This window comes from Orbicella faveolata, unplaced genomic scaffold (genome assembly GCF_042242905.1).
Source record: "Orbicella faveolata isolate gen_17 unplaced genomic scaffold, um_ofav_v1 contig_2, whole genome shotgun sequence".
NCBI classification, from domain to species: Eukaryota; Metazoa; Cnidaria; class Anthozoa; order Scleractinia; family Merulinidae; genus Orbicella; species Orbicella faveolata.
Genome location: NW_028301547.1, coordinates 26,633,658 through 26,652,110, shown reverse-complemented (window position 1 = coordinate 26,652,110; position 18,453 = coordinate 26,633,658). Strand labels below are relative to the sequence as shown.

The following is an 18,453-nucleotide window of genomic DNA, read 5'->3' as shown; positions in this document are numbered from 1 at the left end:
ACTCACTCGCGCTTATTAATTCATTTATTATTTGGTCGAGACTAATATTTCATATATTATGATTGGCTGAGAGCAGACCAATTCATCGTTAATTTTTCTCTTACATACACTTCTTTGATACCCGTTAGGCTCTGCTGGCCCTGGTCACGGAGGCCGCGGAGGGTTGGGTGGCTTGGGTTCATCCCCAGGCCACTCCTATGGCTCCCTTTATGAACCTCTCTCCCATGGAAGTGGAAGCACGTTGGCAGCTGGGGGCGGGGTAATCAGACTAGCGGCAAGGGGATCTGTTACTATAGATGGCTTAGTTGGTGCAAATGCTGAAGATGGGCACAACGAAACTACCGGAGGCGCTAGCGGAGGTAGTATTTGGATATCGTCTAAGAGCTTCAAAGGAAATGGAGTTATCAGAGTCTCTGGTGGAAGCGGACTGTTCTCAAGCAGTGGCGGAGGGGGTGGTGGACGAATATCAGTTGATTTTGACAACCGTACTTTCAGTGGCAACATAGAGGCCTTTGGCGGAGCAGGTAACAAAGAAGCAGGAGGTGCCGGAACAATATATCTCCATAACAAGTTCCGAAACTACGAGCAACTTATAGTGGACAACAACAACATAGGTTCTCCTTTGACAGATGACATCGTAGACGTCGATCATGATGGAGGTCGGACATGGCTGACACCAGAACCCAACACAACAGCACTGTCATTTGATGAGGTTGATATTCGTGGCCAATCGCAGCTAGCCGTGCTTACAACTCCACCTGGCTCGCCTGTTCGGTGGGACATCAGAGGTATTCGTGGTGACCGGTCGGGAATTGTGCACGTCAGATCCAATCAAGAGTTGCAGATGACGCTATCGGACAACCAGGGACAACAGCCCGAGCTGCTGTGGGGTGTCAACGTGTATCCAAGAGGTGATCTCAAGTTGCCTCATAAGCTGGTTGTGGATGGGATAAAGATGATCGTGGCAGGAAGTTTGAGCGGCGCTCAAAGTGTGACAGTGGGAAATAAAGGAAAACTAATTCTCAGGTAAGCGGTAAAGAAACTGCTTTTGCCCTTTTAAGGTAGTATTGTGTGATTACAAACCCGAACACTCAATCAACCTCATTTCAGTGGCAACATACATAAACTTCTAAACGAAGTTATTTTGGGGTACTCGTCGTTGAGCTAAGCAGCACAGCATACCTTGAGCTAAGCCCCTGCATCGATAAAAGTTTGAAAATGTTTTCCATCAATAATTACCTTTACTCTTCTGTTCCGTCTTGGATAGGGTATGCTGGTAATGCCGTCATTTCACACCTCAAAAACACCTGTTTCTATCCAGCTTTTTTTAAATGTGCTAAATAGCCTCAATATATCATGCAATTTCATTTTTTAGGCAGCTTATTGCTTCAAATAACCAATCGTCCAGAGACTTATCATTCGACGTGATCGAGATCCAGGGTGGCGGCAGTATCGAAATACAAAGTGATAAAGAAGGCCTCTCAATAACATGCTCAACCTTGTGGATACGCAGTGGTGGAGTTCTTATCGCTGACCGACTTTCGGTTGTAGCCGACACGGTAACAATCGAGCAATCGGGAGTTATTGACCTGGACTATAAGGTAAGATCAGACGTATAATACTGCTAGAAGTGTACATCTCTGGTTTTGGGTCTTGAGTTGTCAGATTCGCGAGTAGGCTATTTATACCAAACCAGTGGGCAATCACGTTAAACTGGAGTTTTGTGAAGGGCAGCGTGAGCTACAAATTATAAATTGAGCAAACAACTGTCAAACTTCTGACGCGTAATACACGTTCGGTATTAACGTAATTTTTAATCGACACTTTTTTAGCTGTTAGTAATATTTGTTAAGCATCTAGTCCTTACATTGTTTTCCAGGCTTTTCCACTTATTTTTCCACTCGTGTTAACACTTAAAACATAATAGTTTAATATGTGATGGATTTTCGGGAATTGACCTAAGATACTCGAGGCCACTTGACGTTGTTAAAGTTCGCAATTGTTATTCATGAATACTTTTCTTTTCAGGCTACAGTAGCAGGGTCAGGTCCTGGAGCTGGATCTTCGCATTATAGTGGATCGTCAGGGGCCGGTCATGGTGGTCGTGGAGGTAGAGGCAAATCTCAAACTCGTACCGGCGCTTTCTATGGAGACTTCTCAAGGCCCCAGGCGTTTGGTAGCTCTGGTGGTGGAGGAAGCGGTAATAGTATAGCAACCGGTGGAGGTGTCATCCATATCACTGCTCAACAGATGCTTCACGATGGACAAATAACAGTTAATGGCAAAGATGCTTTAACTAACTCAGATTACGGTGGAGGAAGCGGAGGCAGCATTTTCATCGAGGCAGGAAGTTTCGACGGATCAGGTGTAATCCAAGCGAATGGAGGTACAGGTGGAGGCGATGCTGGTGGTGGAGGTAGTGGCGGAAGAATTGCTATTCATTACAACTCAACATTCTTCTCCGGAATCATCTCTGCTTACGGAGGGGCCTCAACCATTGAGACAGGAGCGGCTGGAACGATTTACAAGATGGACGAAAGCAAAGGTTATAGTGTCCTTGAAGTTTACAATCAAGGCAGTAAGCCGTCCAAAGAGACAATTGACGACTATTCCCACTTGGCGAGTGACAGCGCGAGGACGTGGTTGACTTTAAGTCATATTGTTGGCTCGCCGGTACCAGCTGCTGTTCAGGACATAGATGTGGGACCCATCATATACGAAGGCCTTACAATTGACGAAGTGAAGTTGGGTGGATCAGCACACCTTGCCGTTGAGCCTGACTCAAGTTTGACTCGTCTGCATACGTTCAGACGGTTTTATGGTACTTTTGAAGGAGACAGTTTTGGCTTCCTCCACGTTGGACCGCGACAGCTTGTAACAATACCGAACACAGACTACTACATTCCAGTTAACTTAAAGGTTTATCAATCAGGCTACATTCAGCTTCCTGACAGGGTCATGCTTCACAAGAACTCGTTGTCTCTAAATGCTGGATATCTCATCGGCGTTAAGGACCTGACAATTTCTCAGTGCAGAGTTACGTTTGGAGCCGGTTCTGGAGCATTTATCACCGGCTCTCTGCAGGCAACGCACTTCAAGTTTCAAACCGTGACGATTATGAGTCAAGGCTTCTTAGACATGGTTGCGACCAACACCAAGTATTCGCTGGAGATGGATTCTCTTGTTATAAACTCAGGAGGGGTCCTCACCGGACGCGATGTCGCAATCGTTGCACAGACTGTGACGGTGGATGAATCGGCACTGATTAACTTGGATGCTAGAGGAGAGAGTTGTCCAGCTACAGACGTTTACTATGCTGGCTCAGGAGGCAGTCATGCTGGTTATGGAGGATTTGGATTTCTTGGAGAGTCCTCAGGGGGCAAGCGGGAAGACCCATTTGGTTCAGTATTTCGTCCTGTGGCATTTGGGAAAGCTGGATATGCCGGTCGATCTTCCTCAAGTTGTACTAGTGGGTTTGGAGGTGGGATTCTAAATCTGACGATCATCGGGACGCTCCAACTTGAAGGACACATCACTTCAAGGTAAGAACTTTTATATGTTACTTTTATATTAGGAATTGTGTTATGACGGAACCAAGTTGTTCTCTGTCGTCTCTTTATTCATGTCTGTTGTTTTCCTACCTCCGTAAGGGATGAATATCATTTATTTTAGAAGTGGTCTTAAATTTAGCATCTCAAAGTATGATTTGGTAGTATGACTTGCTAGCAACATGGTTCACTTTACTATTTGTTTTCTTTGACTAGGGGCGAGAATTCGAAGCATAGTGAAGGTGGTGGCGGTGCAGGTGGCAGTCTGTTTATCAATGCCAGTACTGTGGAAGGAACCGGTTCCTTTGACGTTCATGGCGGTGACGGAGGGTCCAGTTCAGGAGGAGGAAGTGGTGGTATAGTAGCAATTTACTACAAGACATCATCGCTTCAGTTCTCATACAAGGTCCATGGTGGCGGTGGCAAGAACATCGGTGCTTCTGGTTTCCTGTATTTGAAGAAAACAGAGTCGCAAATGGAACATTCGGAACTTATCTTAGAAGGAAGAAGTGTTTTGGCTCTCAAGACGGAAAGCTCACTTATTTGTGATCCAAAGCTTATTGACTTTACTTTTGATGAGATAAGGCTACTTAAATCCAGTACACTTTCAATGATTTCATGCGCGCAGGGAAGTCCTATGACGCTGATTACTAAGAAAATCGTAGGGGACAGAACAGCATGGCTTGTCGTAAAGCCAGGTCACGATGTTTACATTGGCGTTACAGGTGTAGCTCAATCTACTATGGAACTTGATTTTAATGTGGAAATTAAAGATGGCGGAACGCTCTCCGTTCCGTCAAATTTTTTCATTGCCAGTGATACAGAGATAAACCTTAGTGGCAGCCTTGTTGGTGTCTCAGATTTGACGATCACAAATAACGGAAGACTTGTTCTTAAATATCCTGGACATACTGGTTTTAGGATAACACCTCAACAAGGCATGTCTACTGTACAATTTACCTCAGTACGTATCAAAGATGGTGGAAGCATGACTACATCTTCACCAAACAAAGTAAAACTGAAGAGTGATCTTTTGCAGCTTGACTACGGAGCTAATCTTGCATCTGGCATTCCTGTGACTACGGAAGAACGAATACAACATACTAGCGGACCTTCTCTTAACAGGCCAGACTGCCCTCATGGATACGAAGTTGTTGAAGTAGCGTCAAAGACCTTATATAACCCTTGTGGTGTGGGCAAGCACATTTTCAACAAACGAAACGAGTCTTACTTAGTCTTCAAGAACGTGTCAGTGGCTATATCTCCAAACGAAACGATTTACGTTATCATGAATGAGACACGGTACAATGTCACGTATTACATTGCTTGTGATTACGACAATTTCAAACTTCTCGCAGGCCAGTCATGTAGCTTAGCACCAGGGAACTATACATACAACTCTCTGGAGATACAAGGAAGCGCCACAATGTACATTGAGCCGGGAATACAAAGAAATAACATGAGTACACTAACTGTCTCTAAGCTGACCATCTACTCAAGTGGCTCTATTGTTGCTAAGACATCGGACTTTGTTAATGCCATCCTATCAGTTTCAGATAATGGTGGTAGCTATGGTGGGCTAGGTGGTGGTGATACCGACAACAAATCTCTTTACGGCAATGTTTCATTCCCTGATGATTATGGATCTGTTGGTGGAGGAAGCACTCAAAATCGTGGGAGAGGAGGAGGTGTTGTAATCCTTAAGACAAAGGAGCTCGTTAATGATGGACTTGTCGATGCCAGTGGAGGAGATGGATCTTCAGGGGCTGGTGCTGGAAGTGGAGGAAGCATCCAAGTAACAACAAATTTTCTCAAAGGATCTGGTACTTTCAGGGCCCGCGGTGGAAATGCGAACTCCCCAGCTGGAGGAGGAGGTGGAGGAAGAATCGGAATAACAGTTCTTCAAGGGCAAAGTGAATTCCATGGTCTTTACGATGCTACAGGTGGTGATGGACACAAAGGATCTTCAGGAACGGTGTACATTCGAGACCAAAGACTAGAAACCTCTTATGAAACACTCCTTTTCTGGAATAAGGTCGTTGGTTACCCTCCAGCCCGATTGCCAAGTTCGTCATCTTCTTACAAGTACGATGAGTTGCGTTTAGAAAATCATGGCACATTCTTAGCAACAGCGCAGTTGCTAATCATCAAAAGCTTCGTCACCGATGGAACTGGTAAACTAACAGTCTCGAATGGCAGTAGAGTAGATGTTACGAATTTTCCTCAGTCATCGGGAAGATTTGCATGTGATCTTGAGATCCTACCTGGCGGTTCCTTGTATATTTACAGCCAACCAACTTTTGTAGGTCCAGGTTCACCCACGGTAGTAATTGCAGGAACTTTGGACACAAGAGAACCTATACTCGGGGAAGGGAGAGTTCTAAAAGTGGCATCGAGTGGAGAAGTTCGGTCCACCAACTTGAGGCTTCTTAAAGGTTCTATAGTTCAAGTAGACGGTGATGGCATAATTAAGAAGAGTTTTTCGTATTTGCAGTTCCATCTTTCTTCGCTGCGACTTGACACAAATGCACAACTTATCTTTGCTCAAGAAAATGTTACGCTGAAGGTTGACTCATTGCATCTTAGCCAAGGAGTAACTGTTTCGTCAAGTTCCAGTATGAAACGTCTCAATATCACAGCTAATAATATGATCGTAGACAACCTGGCAAGAATTACCACCGATAGCGGGGGCTTCCTTGGCGGTCCAGGTGAAGCTAAAAGCTCCGGTAGTGGTTGTGGTCATGGAGGAGAAGGTGGTGGAATCCAGGGTGGATCATCTTACGGATCTGTATTTGAACCGCGACATTATGGCAGTGGCAACAATGTCCGTGGTGGTGGAATCATTTTCTTAGATATAAAAGAAAAATTGACTTTGTATGGAGGTATCAGTGCTAATGGTGCAAATGATTCAGCTGGAGGTGCCAGTGGAGGCAGCATATTGTTACGGGCAGGAACGTTGTCTGGTCACGGAGAGATTGTGTCAAATGGAGGTAAAGGACTTGGTTCTGCGTCTGGTGGCTCTGGTGGCCGCATCGCTCTCTATATCACGGATAAGACTCCTTTCACAGGTACAGTCACTAGTTATGGCGGATGCGGGGCTACTTGTGGGGCAGCTGGGACGATATTCATCCGTGAGTACGTAGTCGGGCTACCTCTCAACTCGACAATAGTGGACAATGGAAACAGTAAAACGGAAGCTAACACAATTATCATGCATGAACAGAAAATCTCTTACACAATGCGGCTTCTTAAACTCATAAATGGTGCTAGGCTTGAAGTGGCAACAATACCAAATGTGGAGATGAAGATAGCAATTCAGCAACTGGACGGTGATGGAAGCGGACGCCTTCATGTGCATCGCAATCAAACACTTACGCTTGGAGCTGGCAAAGCTGTGACTTCAAGACCATTCATGTTCCCCTGGGCGATGATCGTAGATGAAGGAGCAACGCTTAGTCTGGCACCAGTGCTTTTCATTACGCGAACAGCAGTTTTACCATCCCTTTACTTAGCTGGAAAACTGAACGGTGGACAAGAGGTTAATGTTGGTCAAGATGCTTCTGTGGTTATTGCAAAAACTGGCATTATTGGAACCTTCACTAACACGCCCGGGATATACTCTTTCCGCTCGCTTAAAGTTTCAAGTGGAGGACGCATAACAATCGAGACAGATAAATTTGCAAATGCTCCTGTAGAGGTCAGAGCGATCTCCATTGATGTAGCATTTGGTGGAGTTTTAGAAGGAAGATACCTAAGAGTAATAACACCACTGTTGAACGTTGCTTTTAACGGTGTTGTGCGAGCCGATGGATTAGGTAATCCTCCAGGAGCTGGTTTTGGCGTTGGAAGTTCTTCCTTGTTAACCGGAGGTGGATACGGAGGCTGTGGTGGTGGCAATACCAACGATAGTTGTGTGGTGTATGGATCCCTATATAAAGCAACAGAGTTCGGAAGTGGAGGTGGAACATCGCAAATACCCGATGGTAATCATGGTACTGCAGGTGGTATCATTAATGTGATGGCTTCGCACTTAGTTGTTGATGGTGTCATATCGTCAAATGGTCAAAGCGGAGACAGCACCACAACAGGTGGAGGCAGTGGCGGCAGTGTGGATATCTCCGTCACAGAACAGCTAAGTGGCCGTGGACAAATTAAAGCGGAAGGAGGAGATTGTGTTGGAGAGATAACAGGTGCCGGTGGCGGTGGACGGATCTCTTTACTTATAACGGGTGACGATAAGTTTAGTGGCACTTTTAGTGCACGAGGTGGTAATTCTTCAGCTAAAAGTGGCTCGCCAGGAGCTGTCTATATTGAAGTTGGCAAAACAGTACTTCGTGTCAAAACACTCTTTCTGGATAATAGTGACATCCACTCAACTTCACCACTTCCAGTGTTTCTCAAACAGTCATCTGTCACTTCTTATAATCTTCAAGAACTCCGCTTAAAAGGAAGAGTGATGCTACACGTAGAAAAGAACATGCAAGTTGACAAGCTGGTTGCGGACTCAAACAGTGTTATTTATATCAAAGATAACGTCACGTTTACAGCTGAACCAACTTCTCGGTATTTACAACCGTACTGTAGCTTCATTGTCGAGTCTGATGGAGAAATACGTATACCTGATGAAGTGATGTTTCTTGGAAGTAGCAATGTATTCAAGGGAACCCTGACTGGAATCCTAGACATGATAATCGGAGAGAATAGGAAAGTAACTTTTTCTTCCTCGGCGCGCACGGCTCGTTACATCGATGGACAATATACCTTTATCACAGACCGTGGCGAATACCGATTTTCTTCTCTGAGAGTAAAGAACGGTGCCTTCTTTTCGTTTGAGGAGGCAAGGTTGAAGAAAGTCCCGCTGACTGTGGGAAGACTTGAAGTAAACTTTGGTGCAATAGTTCAAGGCAGCTGGCTCGACATCAAGGCTTCTGACGTCATTATACACCCAGGTGCTACCCTTGATCTATCTGCGCAAGGACGCGAAAACGACAAAGGACCTGGTGCAGGGGGTCGGTATCAGTCCGATGGAACTGGTGCCGGCCACGGTGGTTACGGTGGGTTGCGCCACGGAAATCACGGAACATGGTACGGTTCAGCGTTCAATCCAAACGATACAGGCAGTGGTGGCGGTAGTTCTAGTTATGGTGCCGGAGGAGCCGGTGGTGGTTACCTTCGTTTAACAGTGGTTAGGGTCGTAAAACTCGAGGGAACAATCTCAGTAACTGGAGCAAGTGGAGAAGCCTCGAACAGTGGCGGAGGCAGTGGTGGAAGTGTGTGGATCTCAGCAGATGATATCCTAGGAAACGGGATAATCACTGCGAAAGGCGGTGATTGTAAGGGTACGGGAGGTGGCGGCAGTGGTGGTCGTGTTGGCATCTACTTGCAGAAACCGATGAGTTTTGAAGGCCTCTTACAAGCACAAGGTGGAAGCGGAAAAGAAGCTGGAGCTGCTGGGACGCTATACATTCAAGATAACAACAAACTTTTTCCTCGAAAGCGTCTCTGGATTGATAACCTAGCAACTGCTATCAACAAGGCCCAAACCGTGCTATATGAAGCAGATATTGTTAACTACCTATTTGACGAACTTCGGCTGACAGGAATGTCTCGATTTGAGATATATAATCTGCAAAGGAAGTTTCAGACCATCCAAGTCACCCGATTTGTTTCTGATGGCGTAGGGGAAATTGCCATTAGGAAAAACCAGACCCTTCTGGCAGAGGTTCTTGAGGCAAAAGAGAGCCACTTGACCTTAACGACGAATATCTACGTTGAGGAAGGAGCAAATCTTGTCGTAGCTTCGAATCTCACTGTTGATGGAGCAACCCTTACCCTTGATGGTAAACTATCAAATGTTAGACACCTCGTTGTGGAATCAGGAAGCGCTGTAAAATTTGGAATTACGTCACAGACGACCTTGATGGAAAACAATAATTTTGTCTTCCAGAGTGACCCTGGAACTCAGCAGTTTGCAAGCGTTACCCTTAAAAGCGGGTCCGACTTTGGAGCTCCACTGAATCTTAGGATCAGTGTCGGAACATTGGATATGAAAAGTGGAGTAACACTGCGAGGGAAATTTGTTGACATCAAATCCAAGTCACTGCTTATTGGACGCGGTGCAACCCTAACGACGAACAACAGCATCGAAGCAGTGGAAAGTTTTGGTGGCAGTGGGCGTTCTTCAGCTAACGGTGGTTCTGGTGGTGGACATGGAAGTGCTGGTGGAGTGGGGTATAATGGATTGGCCGGTGGGAGTCCGTACGGTACTCTGTATGAGCCAGATCAGCCAGGTCAACCGGGAGGTAATGGTAGCGTAGGTAACACAGCTGGCAAAGGCGGTGGAGTGATCCGAATTGACACTGATAGTCTGGAAAATGACGGATTCATTACAGCAAACGGTGGATATGCAGTCCAAGGAAGCCAGGCTGGTGGAGGAAGTGGTGGAAGCGTATTTATATCGATAGGCAGCATCTTTTCGGGTACAGGAACAGTTTCAGCTAATGGTGGACGTACAGATGGTGCTGGTGGGTGCGGGGCCGGTGGCCGAGTGGCAATACATCTCAAGTCTAAATATTCATACCGTGGAACATTACAAGCTCTGGGCGGAATCTCAAGTAGCAGTGGAATGTCAGGTGGACCAGGGACGGTCTATATCAGAGACGTCCGATACAAGTTATTCTTTCATCAGCTGCACATCGATAATCAAGATCAAAGCTGGCAAAACTATGTTACACTGAATGAGAGTAAGGTATCTTATGACTTCAATGAGCTTTATGTGTTTCGTAAGGCATCTTTACGTATGATTCAGGATTCAAATTCCACACTAAGCATCGGGAAACTCTTTGGTGATCGATCTGGTCTTCTGCATCTCTATGAAGGTCACAAAGCGATTATAGAGGTGGTGGAGGCACAACTAACCACCACTAAGAGTCCTATAAACTTCAGAATTGACAACGGAGCTGAAGCTGTTATGTCAACGACTGTATACATTGTTGGCGATGGTGCAGTAGCTTTGCAATGTAACGGAACTTTGAATGGTATCCGTAACCTGTATGTCACTCAAAAGCGAGTCGTCAAACTGAACAAAGGCTCGAGAACCTTAAGAGACAATGAATCACCAGGAACCTTTAAGTTTTCCAATGTAAAATTATTCAGTGGTAGTTCAGTCACTATGGAGGACGAAATCGAGATGAAAATAATTGTTGGATTCTTGAACGTAAAGTTCCACGCGGCTCTGGAAGCCCATCATTTAGACATTCTCACTTCTAGTTTGGATGTGGAAACTGGGGGACTGCTCAGCGCAGCTGGTGACAACAAAGCACGGGAAGCTGTTCCTTCTAGGGAAATATCATCGCTTCCACGGGGAGCAGGAGCAGGGCATGCTAGCAGTGGCGGAAGTGGCTATGGAGGAGCTGCTGGAGGCTCCTACTATGGCTCTCTTTACCACCCAAAGGAATCCGGTCGCAGGGGCGGAAACGGAGCAGGTAGTAGTGATGTCGGGGGAAGTGGAGGGGGCTATGTGAAGATAGAAGCCGGCACTTTGCTTATCAATGATGGTACCATTACGGCAGAAGGTGAAAGTGCTAAAGCTGGAAGAGGGGCTGGAGGCGGAAGCGGAGGAAGCCTTCTATTTCAGACAGACAGTTTCATTGGTAAGTTTTGTTCTACAAGCTTAGACATTAAATTAGCCAAAACAGCAGATAATATTTTCCCATAAAATGTTACTAGACCGATTGCAAAAATCGGAGAAAAAACGCTATCAGTACATAATGTAGCAATGCCCCTAATTGATACATTTTTACCTAGGACGATGCAAAATTTTCATTAATTCAGGACACCAAGGAATAACAGAAATCCCAAATATAATAAACAATTGCTATTAAAAACTTTAGAGGATCCGATTAAAAATTGGTTCGGATAATATATATATTTTTCTCCTTAAAGGTTATGGAGCACTGAGCACAACTGGCGGTGATGGAGGAGGAGCCAATGCAGGTGGTGGCTCCGGAGGTAGGATTGCTATCTACTCTATCCAGAATCTTTACAGGGGAACCTACTCAGCAGTTGGTGGAAGTTCTCTTCCAGGCACGTATGGTGGACCCGGTACGGTGTTTTTACACGATATTCGTTCAAAGAGGCCTTTTACTCAGCTGCGAATTGACAACCTAATGCGTTCCGTTCAAGATCCAGTGACAATTGATGAAACAAATATCACTGATCACGATTTCTCGCAAGTTCACTTGTTCAGAAGAGCGGCTCTTAACATGGCTGTTAGAAAAGAAAGAACAGTTCTGAAAATGACGCGACTGTTCGGAGATCGAACAGGCCTACTTCATGCCCGTGCCAACCAAACATTCTACCTGGAAGCGTCTGCCACAGAGCACAGCGTATCCAAACCAGCTGTTAACCTGAGGATAGACAAGGACGCTGAAATGGTCTTTGGTGCGTCGCTGTACGTGATCGGAGATGGAGCAAAGGCAACTGGGCAAATAACTGGGGACTCATCTTTCACAATCGATGGCAGAATGATAGATGTTACTCACTTATTTATCACCAAGCGTTTGAAGTCCAGGTTCTTGTCCCACGCTCATTCAGCCGATTTGCATAATGGCACCCTAGCTGTAAGTGCTATAGGCAGCTTTGTTTTGGCCACGTTTGAGATTCAAGATGGCTCTGAAGTATTCTTTCCTGACGTTCATGGAATGCAGTGTACAGTCGGACTAGTTCACATGAAATACGGATCCGTTATTGTCGCAGACACTTATCGCATTGCCGTTACGTCGCTCCTCCTTGAAACCGGAAGTACAATCACTGCATCTGGAAAAGATCGTCCAGGTCCTTACGAAGCCGCCGTTCTTCCAAGTTCTTGTAGAGGTTCTGGCGGCAGTTATGGAAGTAAAGGAGGAAAAGGTAAGGTATTGTTAGCCTCAATAACAAAATGTGTAGTTTCAAAAATAAGGAATCTTATCGGTTCTATAACCTGTCTCAACCACTCTTTTTAGTGTCATAAATACAGTTGGAGCCCCCTAAAATATTCGAACTCGATTATTTCGAATTCCTCGCTATTTTGAACTTAAAACAACTTCCCTGGGATTTGCCCTTCAGTCATTAACTATCGGCTATTTCGACCTCCCGCTAATTCGAGCTATTTTTCGTTTCCCCAAAGAGTTCGAAATAGCCGGGTTCAACTGCATATTTCAACATCTCTGTTACGAGAACAAAAAGCAGTTTAATGAATCATGAATCGTCCTGAGCATTTGCTACGCAAAGTGATTTCACCATTTCATATACAGTATCTTATTTTCCCTTATGCATTCGAGATAAAGATAAGGATTTTAAAATTAAGTATGCAAATGTAGTTCTACTTTTCAAAATTGTTATTTTTTTTGGCCATTTTGTACTTTTTCCAGGCCACAGTGACATCAACGAGCTTGCTTCACATGGCAGTCTCTTTACACCTGACCACTACGGCACCCCAGGTTGTCCCGGAAACAGTGATGGTGGGAAGGGTGGTGGACTTATATTCATGGATATAGGAGATGAACTGTATGTAGATGGCACCATAGCAAATGAAGGACAAGATGCTAGCGATGGATCGAGTGCCGGTGGTGGCAGCGGGGGTAGTATTTGGATCAAATGCGGAAGATTCAGTGGTCACGGCTTGATTTCTTCAAATGGTGGTGCTGGTGCCGGTCTTAATTCTGGTGGTGGATCTGGTGGACGGATTGCCATTGATACACCAAAGGAAAACAAATATCTAGGTGAGTACACTTCCATTGGTGGGAGATCTGGTGACCCATCAAAAGACACAACTCTGTACGCTGGTGGTCCCGGCACAGTGTTTCTTAAAGATACACGAAATCAATACGCCCACACTCAGCTTCGCCTAGACAACAAAGGTAGAACATGGGATCATTACGTCACGCTCAATGAAAGCTTAAAGGCTTATAGCTTTGATGAGCTCCATCTCGTGCGCAAGGCTGCTATTCACTTGGTTCCCGACGGCAAGCGCTTGAACTTGACTGTGCACAAAGTTGAAGGCGATAGAACAGGATTGATCCATGTCCATGCGAACCAAACACTGAAAGCTGAATTCTTAGACGCTGTGTACACGATCACCAGGACGGCCGCAAACTTCAAGCTTGACAGAGATTCCAACGCCATAATGGCAACCTCAGTTCACGTGGTCGGACGAGGGGACGTGGCGTTCGAATGGAACGGACGTCTAATCAACGTTCAGCACTTTTACATTGCCTACGACAGAACGATCAAAATTGGATTTTATGCTCACACTGCTGGCATCGCGGCAGGAAAATATCGGTTTATTGATGACTTTGGCACGTTCCGTTTCTCCACACTTGAGTTTGGCAGTGGTACCGTTATACCCTATCCACCACCCATGGGAGTTCATTTCATAGTCAGTCTTTTGGTATGTATACATGCATGATAAGTAAATAAGTGAATGAATGATATTGTTGGTTTTGGTATATTGGAGTTACAATCTTGAGTGAAGGTTTAGTCGATACATGCCTAGTGTAAACTGTTGCGCCAGTGACGGCACTTAACGGTAGCTTGCAACACATGCAAATTCTTTACTAATCAGGAGCACTTACAAGCTGAAGCACTTAAGCAAAAAACACTCAGAAAAGGAATTCCACCCAACAGGGCATGGAAATCCTTAGAATAACAGTGGTCCATGGTTGCAAGGTACGGAGAATGGTATCCAAAGGATAAACGACATCTCTATCCGGGCTACAGTGAGAAGAAATCTGTGGACTAGGAGTTCAAAGCAAAAATACCAAAATACGAGAAAACAAACCATTTCCTCCTCCACCACTTGGTACTCTTATTTTTCACGGACAGCCTGAAAACAATAACTAAAAAGTAGTTGGTAATTTTCAGGGCTGTCATGCACGTCCCTTTAGGTTTATTAATGTTTTGTTTTCTTGTGTCCGTGACTGATCGATTTTGCTGAAAATGTTTAACCTGATATCAGTCAGAAACTTGTGGAATTATTACGATATGGAATTGTTACAACCGGCTGTGACAAATGCTTCAGCAACTATGCATCAACACGACTAGTGTGCTGAATTTCTCTTTCGAAATCTGTTGTGGAGTCAGCATGTGATATTAATTGTGCGCCCTTTACAGTTTTTTTCTTTGGCATTTTGGTATGACTTTAAAATGTTTATTTCTTATACGCAGGATATCAAGTTCAGTTCTTACTTCAAAGCTGAATTTTTTACAATTGAAGCCACGGACTTCTACCTTGAACCAAATGCTATACTGGACTGCGCTGGGAGAGGATTCGTGAACAAGACCGTAGGATCTGGACTGGACTCCTCATCAGGAGGGTCCGGAGCTGGACATGGAACTCCCGGGGGAGACGGACAAGATGTTAACGGAGGTGAGGAAGTTGGGTCTGTGTATGAGCCTGTGCTTCCTGGTGCGAGAGGCGGTGCTAGAATTGGAAGTGCAGCTGGCAGCAGAGGAGGAGGTCGTGTGCGTGTGGTAGTTGGATTTGCCTTCAGACTGGATGGCAGTATTACAGTGGATGGAGACAATGCCGTGGAGAATTCAGGTGAGGGATACAAAATGGAATGATATGTGAGAGCATTTAAGAAAACGAAATCGATGATAGTCGCAAACCTATGGTAAGGATGTCACTCTACTTGATACATTCCAATCCTCCCTTCCCTGATTGCAAACTGTAAAATGAATTGGGTGAAAATGTAGGTTAATTTGTATATATCCGAAGAGTCTCAGCCCCATTCATTGGTTATGTTGAAATCTACAGGTAGCGGTGCTGGAAGCGGTGGGAGTGTATGGATAACAACTGGCTATCTTCGTGGCCACGGATCTATATCTGCCCGTGGAGGTGTGGGAAACACTGCCAGCCCTGCTACCGGTGGCAGTGGTTCAGGAGGGCGAATTGCCGTTCACGTAACCATCAAAGATGAGTACAGAGGTGGCTTCTACGCTCTGGGTGGCGTGTCACCTGGGTCTCAACACGGCGGTTCTGGAACTGTGTACATAGAGGAAGTACAAGGAGATCATTTATTCAGAAGATTGTACATTGATAACCAGAATGCAAACCCACCAAAGGTGTTTCTCTTGGACGAGATGAACCCCAAGACCTTAAAGGCGAATGCTACAGAAGAAAATGGTGCTGAGTTTGGCTTCGATGAACTGATGCTCCTAGGAGACGTAAGTAATTTGCTATGATTTTAAGATGTGATATTTTAGAAGATCTTAACTTGACGCTTATCATGCCTTAACAAGCTGGAGTAAAACTCGTGAAAAAAGACTGGCTCTTGTCATTTACAGTACACACGTGCATGAATAACTAACTTATTGGTGTAAACACGACTAGCTGGTTACGTCTTAATGATTTTGTTCCACTTCTCAGTACATAAGGTAGCTTAGTAACATGGTCACACTTACATATGCGCTGTGATACGTTGCTCAGTTCTAGAGAACCTTCTGTTTGAATTTCATTTGCAGGCTGTGCTCCGGATTGCAGACTTAGGATTAAACAAACGACCATCCATTTCTGTTACAACTGTCCTTGGCGATGGTTCATCCTATCTCGACATCATGAAAAATCAAACTTTCTTTATCGAGTACCAGGAATTTACCAGAAGAAGGTCCTTCCCACCAGTGAATTTTAAGGTTGAATACGGTGGCGAACTAATGCTGGTGTCAGATTTCCATGTCTCTGGCAAGAAGAATCCGGCATTTGAGCTTGAAGGGCGGATAACGGGAGTCTCCAACCTGAGTCTTACAGAAGGTCGCGTCCTGCTTGCCGGCGAAAATTTCAGCAGCGCTTTGCTGAAAGACAAAGTGTACATAGAAACACCGATAGAGGGGAAATTAACGTTTGGAGTGTTTAAAATGGAAGCCACGTCGCAACTGCGATTCGACAAGCGCATGAAACTTGATGTCAGCACGCTCTATATGCGTCAGAAAGCTGTCATTTCCGCAGATACAATTGATATGGCGTTAAATGAAGCACACCTGGAGGGCAGCTCCAGGATCACGACATCTGGGAAGGGCCCCAAGGCAGAGCAGGGTCCTGGACCCGGGTCTAGTTTCAACAGTGTAGGATCCGGGGGCGGTCATGGCGGACAAGGTGGCCCAGGTAGCACCATCTCTGGAGGATCTGGGTATGGCTCCTATGTTTACCCAGTCCACCCAGGTAGTGGAGGCGGGGGAAGTAATGGTGGAGCAGGAGGAAGCACAACTAAGGTAAATATCGTTTCCATAGCTTACCAGATGGGTTTATGAACAATGTTCGAATGACGTTGGTTTGGGGCCTGGCTTCTTGTGCTTATCTATTTAAAAAAACAACTGCCTCTGTACGCGGTGTTTCCACGGTATCTGCACTAGGGTTATAGGTTTCAAGGCTCGTAGCCAGTCAGTCACGAACTAGAAAACATGCAGATTTAGGTGAGGTTTTGTATTTCTTCCGGTCTCTTTGACTAGAGAAGAAACTATTCTTGTGAAGTGTTTGCTGAAAACATATTTTGGCAGAGTCGTCACTTGTTATTACAAATGCGAAAGCTGAACGCAGCAAGAGTGACTAACTAAAATTATTCGTTAATTTAACCTCACCTGTACCGAGAGAGTGAGTTTCAGATGTTGTGAGCGGTGTGCAAAACAAAAATACTCTTTTTTGCGAAATCTGACTAGTGGAAACGCTAGCCATCGAGTATTACGCTATAGTGGTCGTGGGGATTCCTTCTTTTATGAACTTAGTGCCTGTTGTACCGTTGCTCTGTTGTGATTTGATGTTGTAAAAGGCTCTTACTAACGTGACAAGCACAGTATAACATGATATACATTCGTAGCCGCGAACTAATTTGTAAGCTGATCGCAAAAGATGGGCTTTCAAGGCAAAGTCATAAATGTATGTGGATTTGAAGAAAGCCACGTCGTGGTGATGATTGATGATGGCACAATGGAACCACAAGGAACAATGGAACCTAAACTTACATTGCTTTTCGTGTCGTAGATTACAGTCGGATATTCCCTTCATTTGGATGGCATCATCGAGAGTGAAGGTGCAAATGGAGCCTCTAACAGTGGAGGTGGCAGTGGAGGTAGTGTCCTGATCAAAACCATCCTTTTCTCTGGACACGGAATGGTGGCCACTGATGGCGGAAATGGGGATGGTAATGGTGGTGGCGGTGCAGGTGGGCGTATCGCAGTGCACGTTGCCTGGTTAAGGGAATACTCAGGCCAATATACGGCTTATGGTGGCACAGGTGAGTAGAATTCTCTAAGTGTTGGTATTACGTAATAGCCATTTCCGACGCACGCTATGATTGGTTGAAAAGCTTTCAACCGATGGCAGGTTGGTCTAAATGGTTTTATGCCATAGAAAATAATTCGGAGATATTGTTTTAGAGATGGTATTAAGATAACTGTTGTTGCTCCCATTTACACTTTTTTATGGCCGCCATTTTTTCTTTGTCTGCTCATTTTATCCAGAAGTGACATATGGGTTGTTTACCATTTACACAGAGAAACCGGTTCGTCAACGGTTTGTGTAAATGGTAAGCAATAATGCCTGATGGTAAGTTCCGTTCGGATTGGCCATTTACCATTTACTCAAAAAAACCCAGTTTACCGAAAGAGACTAGGACGAGTTCACCCTGATCCTAATTCCAAGATGGTGGTGAAGAATTGCAAATGGTAAGCACATTTACTCGGAAATTTTGGTTGGAAATTTTGGACAACCTTTCAACGTGTTCCATTTATTTTGAAAATTTCTCGTTCGGCCAAGCCAAAATTGTTTTGCCATTTACATTTTGACCAAAATTTCCGGAGTTTTGGGTAAATGGTAAACAACCATGGTTTAAGATAAAAAGCTACCGTTTTCATTGGCAATTTAACGCTGTTA

General features: G+C 44.9%; 1 protein-coding gene across 1 annotated transcript in view; it reads left to right on the top strand.

The window, feature by feature from the left end:
- Positions 1 to 18,453, top strand: part of LOC110049839 (uncharacterized) — a 116,880-nt gene that overhangs the window by 60,775 nt on the left and 37,652 nt on the right. Inside the window, exons 42-51 of the mRNA XM_089290559.1 lie at positions 129 to 1,026; positions 1,376 to 1,601; positions 2,029 to 3,542; positions 3,765 to 11,200; positions 11,493 to 12,458; positions 12,959 to 13,977; positions 14,754 to 15,129; positions 15,346 to 15,755; positions 16,053 to 16,796; positions 17,563 to 17,815. Of these exons, the coding sequence (XP_089146685.1) occupies positions 129 to 1,026; positions 1,376 to 1,601; positions 2,029 to 3,542; positions 3,765 to 11,200; positions 11,493 to 12,458; positions 12,959 to 13,977; positions 14,754 to 15,129; positions 15,346 to 15,755; positions 16,053 to 16,796; positions 17,563 to 17,815 (13,842 nt within the window). The remainder of the gene's footprint in view (positions 1 to 128; positions 1,027 to 1,375; positions 1,602 to 2,028; positions 3,543 to 3,764; positions 11,201 to 11,492; positions 12,459 to 12,958; positions 13,978 to 14,753; positions 15,130 to 15,345; positions 15,756 to 16,052; positions 16,797 to 17,562; positions 17,816 to 18,453) is intronic.